The following is an 11191-nucleotide window of genomic DNA, read 5'->3' as shown; positions in this document are numbered from 1 at the left end:
CCCACACTGACAGAGCCAGACAGCATTAAAACACAGAATACTTTCCATTTACCTGTTTTTATAGATATTTTCAGTTTGTGCTGAAAATTGAATATCGCTCAAATGTTTTTCAGTTTGGCTGAAGTGGGAAATTTGGTTTCCTGATGAAAAACTGATGAATGAACTGATGAGTGAGGAGGCCGTCACCTTCTTCACATTAATACACAAATCTATCTGTGTAAACGTTTTGAACTTTTGTCCTCATTTCCATCATGTTTTCTGCATTGTTTTTAACAGTTTGGGCTCATTTAATGGCGGCGTCCTGTTTTGCCTCCTTCTGCAGTAGTTTTGTGTTACCCGACTGGAGAATTATCACCACCAACTTTTAATCTACGCCAACCAACAGCAAACTTTCGCAGTCAAATTTCATTAAATTAAACTTTTCATTACACTTGGATGAAAATCTGGCTAATGGAGTGAAAAATAGAGAAAACACACAAACAAAAAGGATTGTTGTTTCTTCTTCAGCTCCATCTGAACATTAATACATGAATCTTTAATTCAATCCAAAAACATGTGATTTAAATGTAACTTCCAGAGGCAGTTACAACTACTCTGCAAGCTAGGCTAGTTAGCGTTTAGCAGGACCAGGTTATCTGGTGTTTTCTGTCTTACTTAGAATTTAAGATTTACCTCTGTGGTTTAATTTATGTTGTATAACAGTTCCTAAGACAACTAAGTAACAAAATGGATGTTTCATCTCCAGGAAACATGAATATAAGTGGGTAAGTTAGCTTTGGCAATTTTTTTGTTAATAGCATACTAGCTAGCCTTAACTAGCTAGAGTGCAGCTGCTGCAGTTTTTTTTTTAAATAATCTCTGTGTTAGTTCTTACGGCCTTTCCCCAAACTTTCACAGGTTCAGTATAATAAGTGTAATTTCTTTGTAATGTAAAGTTTGAGCAAATATGTGGTTATTGCATTTTTCTCGGGCAGTATAATGATTACTACATCTTTAATACAGATCCACAGTGTAACTGCACAAAGTTTAAAACTTTAATTGTCATTTCCAGAATTTCTCAGTTTCTGTTTTCTAGTGTTAGATGCCATTATCTAATTGCTTTCTAGGTACAAAGACAAAAATGCAAAAAATGTGTCCATGAATGTGTGAAATAAAAAAAGAGGGAGGCGTGGGTGAAGCAGACAAGCAGCCAGATCAAGTTAGAGTGTAAACAGAAAAATAAAACAGTCTTAAAACCACATGAAGGAGGCTTCTCACCCCTTTTTAAACTCATATACTAATGCTTCTTCTCTTTCAGCTTGTCTTTAATTTTCTGAGGCTCATCATATTGTATCAACCGCAGGATGTCCTTGTTGTCCATCACACCCTGAATGAACTCTCCCTCCGAGATTTTATCTGGGAAAGGATGAAAAACAGCACAAGCAGAGGAGCATCAGCACACGTGGGTCATTGTGAAGGTAAAGAAAAGCTTTCAAACTGACGGAGGTAATGAATCGTGTTACCGTTCTCCTTCTTCCCAAAGAATTCCCAGATCTTTTCAGCCCTCTTCTCCGGCGTGTTTTCGTCTTCGGGAAGGTTCTTCTGGTCTTCAGGAGGAATCATGTTGAATATTGACTGCATGAGAGCAATTTTTACACATGTTTTACAGTGCTTTTACAATACAAGATGTCCTACAGAATAAAGAATCCATGTGCTTTGCAGTGGCTTCAGTTAGGGCAACATTTACTGGTTCCAACTGCTCAAACTTTCTGCTTTGTATTAATGTAAATCGAATATTTTGGAGTTTATCTGACGAAACGAAATGATGGCAATTTACATAACTTTTACAGAGTAATTGATTATTCAAACCTGGTTATTATTCTGCTCAAAAGAACACATTAATTACTCACAATCCCATTCAACTACATAGCAAAGCTTATTTCTTGTGTTTCCATTAGAGAAATAAATAGCAACACATAAAGTGATAATTTATCAGCCAAGTCAGAAAATAAATGAATTAAACCAAATTTTGGGACAGTGTACCATCTTGTTGTCAATGGTTACTCATGTTAACGTGGTATGGTATATAAGTTTTCTAAGTATATAATCTATGAGGTAATTCAGGTTGTGAGCAGATATTATCTGTACTGTTCTCTGCACCATCAAGATGAAAGACGGAGGTTTAAGTACCCGGACAATCTCTAGGATTTCATTATTGCTGATGGTTCCATTCCCGTCCACGTCGTACAGGGCGAAGGCCCACTCCAGCTTCTGCAGAGTCTTTCCCCCGGATGTGAGGTGCAGGGCGACTATGTACTCTTTAAAGTCCAAAGTGCCATCTGCGTTGGTGTCAAAACTCCTGAAAACGTGTCGTGCATACTCTGTGGGGTCTGCGTTTGGGAAGAAGCTGGCGTAGATGCCTTCAAACTGCTCCTTGCTGATCTTCCCGCTGGGACACTCCTTTAGGAAGGACTGGTACCAGGTGCACAGTTCAGCCTCGGTGTACTTTGTGTTGGATTTCAGATCTTCCAGGAGCTCCTTTGACAAAACGCTGCTCTTAGTATTCCCCATCCTGCAAACTGTCACGAAGGTGAGACTTCTCCCTTCTTCTTCTTCTTTTTCTGCCCTCTTTCTTTGCTGTGTTTGGGGTTAAAACCTCTGCAGCACTCGGTGGAGATTCTCTGCCTTGTATTCACCCCGGCAACCCCTTCAAGGTGCCAAACGGGATTATGGTCATCACTACCTAAATCCAGACAGCTGTCTTGAAGATTAAGGGGATAACCACGTCACACCACCATGACACCTTTTGGAAGACACTGTTAAATACAGGAGGATTAAACACAACAGGTGGCTAACACTGTAAAGGTCAACATCTGGGGGACCTCTCATGCCTTTTGCAGCATTATTGCTGAAACTACAATCCCATCTGCCTTCGCTGGGATTAATAACTCATCGTGATGTTATATTACATCAGACTACACATAAAGCATGGTTAGGAATAGAAGTAGCATGCTTTCAAGATAGATTTGCATTTAATTTAGCTATTTTAACTTCTATTTCTGTCTTTTTATGTTTGTTAAAATGCAGTTGACTGTTTTAGTGTGAGACGTTTAGAAATGAAACTGCATCAGCTGTAATAATTATCTGACAGCCATTCATAATATTTAATATGTTTTTAACCTAAAATTAAAGACAATCAGTTAAATTTTAACAAAATGTCACATAACCTCATAAACTGCTGTGTGAACAAACCTTACTTTAACTAAGAGTATCCAGCTGTTACTATGCTGAATAATGTTATGTAACTTTAAGGAGATTCATAAGATACTCCTGATTCCTACGGAGTTCCCCAGGGATCTATCCTGGGTCCTCTTCTGTTTACCTGATACATAAATTATATTGTATCACACTTATGTTCTGGTTTCACTGATCTCTAAAAGGACACATAACAGAGGTCTTTATTTGCATCCGGCAGACTGACAGTGAAGATCTGTTGAAAACAGGACTTGAACCAGCACTAACAGGCAGTGATGGATTCAGATGAGGCCGACCGGATGCTGGGGAGCGTTGTGAAGCCCTGCATGGGGTGGGCTGCTCCTCTGCAATGGGATGAGATTATCTGTGTCTCTATAGTCTCCAGTGAGATTACAAGACCATCTGCTGCAGCAGTGCCAAAACCACAGCAAGTGGAGGCAATTAAAGCACTGGGATGAGTGCTGTGTTATGGCAGCTATTAGTGCTGCTCTGAGATAAACACTATAAACAGACTCCACTGTGCATGCTGTTTGATGCAGTTCAGTGAGACCTAAACCTGCATTATTCAGCACATTCAGCATAAAGGTGACAGAACAGCAGCACAGTACAGTTCAGCTAATTTACCTTATAAGTATGCATCCTTATCAGGGATGTTGTTAATATGGTACAAATGTCAAAAATATACAGCATACAGTAATATCAACTGACAGATGTTGGTTACACTCAACAATGAAATTATCTTCAAATTAAATTAAATTCACCACTGTCCACATCAGACCATTAAGTCAAACTGATGGATTAGACCTACAGACCCACACTAATGTCTTTAGGATGAAGGTGAGAGGACGGCAGCTTTCAGTGAACTGCAGAATGTGTGTGAGACAGACATTGTGACTAGCATCAACGTTAATCTACTGTAATCTATCGGCGCTTCTCATGCTTCAGGGACCAAGAGGCCACTGCTTAAGTCTGACACGCTGCTGGACACAAAGTGACGCATGGCTCATTATAATCCTGCAGCAGACAGCGGAGTGCAACACATGTGATGACCTCAACAGACAGTTCATACACACATACTCTGCCTTCATTTTGCTCTAAAGCCACTGAGCATAATCTGGGAGTCTGTCTGAAACTCTACCTTTTCAACATCAGATTAGGAAACCCTAAATCATTCTTTAGTCTTTCAAATACCATCATGCACTTTTACATAATCGTCCTCAACATTTAGGTTTTACGCCGAATGTGGAGCTTCGGCTTCTCAGGGGACAAGGCAGACATTCAAATCCCTCATCTGTCGATCGTATACTCTGATAATACAATGCTCTTCTCTGTCAAAATGACTTTCCCTCTGGCAGGTGTTTATTATGTAAAAAGGGATGAGTCCCGGAAATATTCACTGTACAACAGGCTTACTGCTTCATCAACTGTAATATTATCTGTGTTTACATTTTGATTACATGGAAGCTAATGTTCAGAATAATCTCTTTGTATTCGGGGGAGTAACTCGGCTCGAAGTCCTGCTGTCAGCTTTAAAGATGCTTTTACTAAACAATGAATCAATATTTATGGATGTGAATACTTCTCTACTTATGAGCTGCTGATTTGGGAGTTTTGTGAGATCAGTTTTGAACACATGAAGTTACACAGTAAAGAAAAACAATTTTCTTTTTCTGTCTTGATCGACTACGTAAACATATATTCATGATATTCTATATGAAGCTACTGTTGGTACAAGTGTAGAAGTTTACTTAAAAACTCTTTGGACCACAGTGGACCATAGTGGATCATGGTTGGGGTTGGCTCTAACTGTAGGACTTAAATCAGAATAATCCTGAGTCCTGTATCTCTTTAAGCTTTGATGTTTGCGTGACTCCTCTAACCTTTTTATTCAGTGCATTTTGGATTTGGCTCAGAAGACATGACAAGGACAAGTTCAATCTCCAGGTTGTCTATTTCCAAGCCTACATGTTATGAAACAAGAGTAAGCGACTGCAGCCATGCTAGCAGCTCTGTGAGGCTGCACTTTGCAGCGCTGCTTTGAGCTATATGTGAACTAAATGTTAAACATGCTAACATGTTTAGCAGGTGTAATGTTCATCATGTTCACCACCTTCATTTGGTCTGTTTTCATGCTAACACTTAGCAGTAAACAGGAAGTACGGTCGACACTGAGGGGCCTGGTTCTGCTTGAGCTTTCTTCTTGTTAAAAGGGAGTTTTTCTTGCCACTGTCGCCACCTGCTTGTTCATGATGGGAACTGTTCCTGCACTATACGAAAAGTATCCTGTGATAACATCTGTTGATAATGGGCAGCCATGAAAGTATGTAATTTGAAATGAGTGCTACTTTACTTATGAACCCTGCTCTCGCTGACTCAGTCGACATGTGATCGGCTGTGCAGGGGGTTGTGTGTCAGAATAGCCAAAAAGCATGCTTTATATTCTGCAAAATGCAACCAGATACAGTTGACATCCTGGTATTTTTGGCATTCTGCATTTGCCTATGTGTTGGGACATACTAAATCTTACTCTGGCATCCTGAATAGTAGTGCAGGTGCTGGAATGCAGCATGTTAAGATTGCCACTTTTACCATGTTAGCATGATGACGTTAGCATTTAGCTCAGCACCACTGTGCCCAAGTGCAGCCTCACAGAGCTGGTGGCCCAGCTGAAGACTCCTGTTAACCATCAGATTTATCCCGAAGGAATCACTGTCTTATAACACAAGTGTCAACAGATCATTTATTTGCTCGTCCGCTTGACACAAATAAAATCTCAGACAACACCATCTGATGCTGGTGGTGAAATTACAGATCTCACCTCCACATTTCAGCCTTGAAAATGACAAGGATTTGTCAAATGTGACAGAGCGACTGAATATTAACACTGATGAAGTGATGGAAAATTAACGAGAGTGAAGGCAGCAGATGTTTTCCCCTGACGTCTGTCATCTCCTTCATGCACCTCTGTTAGTAATATGTCTTCATTTGTGTGACACGTTCCCACATCAACAGCTATTGAAGAGATTTGCCCTGCATGCACACACACACACACACACACACACACACACACACACACACACACAAATTATGGATGGATTTACATACGAGATATCACGTCCACATTATGTCAGCGACTGTAAAACAGGCACTTGATCTTATATCTGTGGCTGCAGTGTGAGGTACACTTTGACATGAAATGTAGAAAAATCAGGGAATGTAAGGGAGGAAAGTCGTCCTGGATTATATTCTGTGCTTGTGGTAATCTTTTTTTAGTAATATGCTCACAGAAAGTCTGGAATATAATTTGCCATTTGTAATGGATAATATGGCAGGCAAAGATTTGTAGAAGGGGAGGAGCGATGGGGTTGGATGAGCAGCAGAGAGCGAAGAGCGAAAGAGTTCAAATGAAGCAGAGGAAAGCGAAGAGTCAGTGGACTGCCATGGGTTTCTGTGGAGGTGGACAGAATGAATCCTTTAATCGAGGTGGCAGCACATCATTAGAGCCGGCAGAGGGATGTACAGAATTCTCACCCAAGAAGCCTCAAATGCAACAAGATTATGAAGATTTGATAGATCTGCTGGGAGGCGAAACACGGTGGCTACATATCAAAAGCCAGGATTAGTTGCCTTTTCATTTCATCTCCTCTGGCCTGGCCTCGACCATGAGGCTAGGGCACGGGCGGCGGGCTTCTCTGGCACTCACCCTCAACTTTGTGGCGTTTGCTTTTGCCTTATCAGCCGTGACCACCAGCTACTGGTGTGAGGGGACCAGGAAGGTGGCCAAACCCTTCTGCACGGGGCCGCCGGTGAAGGTGAAGCAGTGGTTCTGCATTCGCTTCAACAGCTCCAACATCAACGACAGCCGGCTGGTCCAGTACATCTTTGAGACGGGAGAGGAGAAGTTTCTACTGAGGAAGTTCCACACGGGCATTTTTTTCTCCTGCGAGCAGGCCGCCGACATGAACGGTAAGCCTGACAGCTTCAGCGAGGTGTCCAAAAACAGGAAGTGATGATGGAGGACGCAAAAATCAGACTCTTTTGTCAATCTGTAGGTTATAACTGTTAAACTCTGTCTATGCACTGCTGCTTCCTTTACAGTGAGATAACTTGATTTGTATGTCATGTAGAGACAAGGTGAGAAATCCATTTGAAAGTGCAGATGTGTACTACTACCCCATTTGCACATTTCTTTGGATACCTGCGTCATTTTTCATGTATTTTGGGTTTCTGGCAGTTTTATACTTTGCTAAATTGATAAAATCAGTCAGACTTTCTGTCTATCTGAGTTTGGACTGAAAAAAAAGGATATCATGCATGTGGGGTGAAGAGCGCGTAGAAAGTGCTCGTTACAGATCGTTAATGCTTTGAGCAGGAAATCTCTGCTGCTGGGGCTGATGGATCAAAACTTTCAAGGAAAGGTCTATTGTCTCTATAAATAATAGCATATTACAAAGTTTCTTCAATTTAACATTCTGGGAAATTATTGGGAAATGACAAACCTGTAAAATAAGTTTTACTGTGCCAGTTCTTTCTACAATATCTCAACACTGTGTTTCTTCTTCTGATCACAGGGTTTGACTGCCGGGACTTCTCAGAGATTGCACCAGAACATGAAAGAGGTTCGTACAATGATTTAACTCTGACATTTTAAACTATGAGACAGAGAAACTGTGATTCTTCCCTGAACGTTGTTGAGAAGGACATGTTGCTGCATTACCACCAGTCAAATATAATTTTATTAGAATAAACGAGTTGTTAAAAATCTATACTTGCACTGTCAGATCTCACTTTTGCGAACCTTGCATGTTATGAACGAGTATCAGTAGCATCAGCCCAGCAGCCGCTGCCCTGATTTCACAAATCTGTCCAGTCCCAGACCATCAGATTCAGACCTCCAGATCTAAAAGGAGCAGACCTGTTTAACCACATGCATCTCTGCCTTCAGACAAGTGGGATTATTCATCAGGGCCGTGGTATTAAAGGACAACACAGCTCAGTTCTGCCTCCCTCCCTCTGTTTTCCAGGGGTCTTGTGGTTGTGTATCGTGGCTGAGAGCCTGTACCTCACGCTGCTCTTCACCGGCGGGGCTCTGATGACCCTGGAGCAGTGCCCCTGCTTTAGCATCATGAACAAACTGAAGCTCAGTGCCTTCGCTGCCATGTGCACTGCCCTGTCAGGTAACGCTGCTCTGCTCTGTTCTCTCCATCACTGCGACGCGTTAACAGCAGGATTTACGCTGGCGAGGGTGAATCCACTTGTTTTGAATGACAGCGGCTGAGGCCGACCTCCCCCTGCCGTGATAAAGCCGCTACACATAGAAATCCCAGTCCAGTTAAACAAACATTGCTTTGAGGCCATGCTGCTCTGGAGGCAGAAATAATCTCACTGGTTGATGTTAACCTCAGTGGGTGGAGCGAGAGACCTGCAGCTTCTCTGGTGGAGTCCAACTGAATCACAGAGCAGAAGACACGAGTTATCTGTTAGCATGTTCGCCTGATGACATAAAGTGTCCTTTAGCCCTGTTTGGGTCCTGGAATGTCCTGTAGACAAGCTCGGGTGGTTCAGTTCGCATTTATTAAAACAACCAGTTTGTCTTCATCCTTTAAGTTTATTCTCCTATAAAATTGAAAAATACAGTTTGAAAATAACTAAATGATGAAACACAAATCCCACCTGTGTGTTGCTTGCTGTCAAGTACCAGTGGGGATTTTTTCCATCCTCCGGCCTCAGGGGGCAGTAATGAGCCCATGCAGGCAAAGACGACGCCGCACTAGAATACACAAAGGGGAAATCTGTGTTTTATCTGAATTCATTAATAATGTAGACATCATTAATCACATCAGAATTTGTTTTTAAAAGCATCAGTTAACACATAATCAATATTTACTCAAACATTTTTGATTATTCTGGTGGCACGCTCAAGCCTCCATACAGCGCAATCTTAGCTGATTCTCTAATGTACCTGTGAAGTCCTTCAGCTCTGCATCTGAAAACTCTTTTCTGGCTTTTTTACTCTGAGCGATGCCGACTGGGATCACTCAACTGAATCCAGCTGGACTGAACCAGTCGAAGGGGTGAAACCACAGCGGGACAGCGTGTCCTGTAATGCCAGTTTAAACTGCCATAAATCTGGATTAATTCACTGGAATTCCTGTTTTTAGAACAAAAAATGCTGAGCTGTCTTACTTGCTGCTGGAATATTCATTAATTTCCAGCGTTTCGGTCTGTTTGACTTTCATCTAAAATAAAATAGATAAATACTGTAGAAGCTGAACACCAGGTCACTTAGTGAAGAAATCATTTTAAATATTAGAAAATATTATTACTGCAGTGTTTTAGTACATTGTGGCCACAGGAGGAGTTGCAGTTGTCGACAAATACATTGATAAAAAACATATCTGCTGCGCTGTGAGGTCTGTAATGTGACGTGTATTTTAAGTGAAGACATCTTTGCTGTAAGAGAAGCAGCAGGGCAGCAGGTCAGGCTGGCTGATGGCTGACGGTCAGTCGGCACCAGCGAGCATCCAGAGCAGCTAACTGTGCCGCGTCCACTCGCTTCCTCCGAGGATTTGCTGGTTTGTGGACTAATCGGATTGGAGCCGGGGCAACGGTTTTGGGCTGTGCCAAGACCTGCCCAGAGGAGCTCCCTCCCACCCCCCTCTACTACCCCCATCCCCTGGCTCCCATCCCCCCCTGTTGTTATGAGTTAATCCCAAGAAAAGCAGCTGTGGAGAGGCAGACTGCTGGATGAGAGGGGGCCAGGATCCGGCACCGAGATAACAGAGAGGCCAGCTCACCTCAGCAGACAGGAGGTGACATTCAGTCCCAATATCTCAGCTTTGCTCAGGAGCTGCAGATAAAAGGAAAAGATTGTTTTAGGTTTAAACATGAACAAACCGAATCACAGATCCGTTGTCAGCACATATTTGTTTCTGCAACTACAACCAGTGCACTTCTTTTTATGTTTATAACCGGGTGACTTAGCCATCTGATGTCCACGCTGTAAAAATCTGTAGTTCAGTGAAATCAGCTGATCTTTCAGCATCAACGAAAGCTAAGATAGTTCTTAGTCACTGTTAAGCTGCACCAGTCGTTTTTAAATGAATGACTTTGTTTAATGTGAATGATGTCAGAGGTCATTGCTTTGTAGCTTTACGGTTATGGTTCACTCTCACTGTCATTATAAACCCGGTTTCTCTGATAAACCCTCTGCTCACCACCTGCCCAGCACCAAAAAGCAGAGCCACACAGTCAGAGACTCACTGCTGAAGAAAGCCAAGAGCCAGATGTGTTTCTCAGGAGTTGGTGGAGACCAGACCAGAGCTTAAAGGAGAGTAAACCGTAGTTTCCACACCACGCCACAGAGATACGAATTTTCCAATCATTTAATATGTCATTGGGATGAGGGAGAGCGGGGATGATGAAAGGAGGGATGAAAGGAAGAGGGTCGAGGGGTTGAGGGATGAGGGTCGAGGGATGAAGGGATGAGGGGGTGAGATTAAAGAGGACGAAAGGGAAAGGGGATGGAACGGGGGAACGAAGGAATGGATGGTGCAATGTTTGATCGGCATCGACTGATGGTTAGGTGACGAGAGGAAACCGGGGAAGGTAGAGGCTCAGGGTGGGGCAGCTGGGTTTCAGTTAAGCCCCCCGGTGGTTCCTGTATTGAGATGGGAGACAAGATAGTTAAGGTGTGCATTAAACTTCATTTAATGCTTATTTCCAAGAAAAGCACAACCAGTGCATTTAATTTAGCTCCTACATGGAAGAAAAGCATTGCTGCCCGGTCCTCTTTGTTGCCTGGTGCATGTGTGATCAGACCCCTCATCTCAAACAGGCATGGACAGGTGAGCGCAGGTGTGCTAAGGGTCGCGATAAGGGCAGGAAAACGCACTTAGCCTAAGTTAACACGTAGCAGGATATTTTGGAAAACAGATATTTTGGCCCCTCCGTTTTC

General features: G+C 42.5%; 2 protein-coding genes across 3 annotated transcripts in view; one reads left to right on the top strand and one right to left on the bottom strand.

The window, feature by feature from the left end:
• Positions 1–1019: 1019 nt before the first annotated feature.
• The window catches only part of rcvrna (recoverin a), a 13615-nt gene continuing 3443 nt past the window's right edge, over positions 1020–11191 (bottom strand). The window contains exons 2-4 of one of the 2 annotated variants that reach the window (XM_070981829.1): positions 2170–2605; positions 1503–1614; positions 1020–1395 (exon numbers count right to left, since the gene is read on the bottom strand). In XM_070981829.1, the coding sequence (XP_070837930.1) occupies positions 1277–1395; positions 1503–1614; positions 2170–2550 (612 nt within the window). In that variant the 5' untranslated portion in view covers positions 2551–2605 and the 3' untranslated portion in view covers positions 1020–1276. Of the gene's footprint in view, positions 1396–1502; positions 1615–2169; positions 2706–11191 lie in introns of those variants that run through there. The other variant, XM_070981828.1, reaches the window with a different exon arrangement.
• LOC139343964 (germ cell-specific gene 1-like protein) overlaps positions 6616–11191 on the top strand; it is a 7673-nt gene continuing 3097 nt past the window's right edge. The window contains exons 1-3 of the mRNA XM_070981827.1: positions 6616–7200; positions 7806–7853; positions 8259–8411. Coding sequence (XP_070837928.1) covers positions 6897–7200; positions 7806–7853; positions 8259–8411 — 505 coding nt within the window. The 5' untranslated portion in view covers positions 6616–6896. The remainder of the gene's footprint in view (positions 7201–7805; positions 7854–8258; positions 8412–11191) is intronic.

This window comes from Chaetodon trifascialis, chromosome 15 (genome assembly GCF_039877785.1).
Source record: "Chaetodon trifascialis isolate fChaTrf1 chromosome 15, fChaTrf1.hap1, whole genome shotgun sequence".
Taxonomy (NCBI): Eukaryota; Metazoa; Chordata; class Actinopteri; order Chaetodontiformes; family Chaetodontidae; genus Chaetodon; species Chaetodon trifascialis.
The sequence above is the reverse complement of the archived record's forward strand: the minus strand, read 5'-3'. Positions and strand labels throughout refer to the sequence as shown.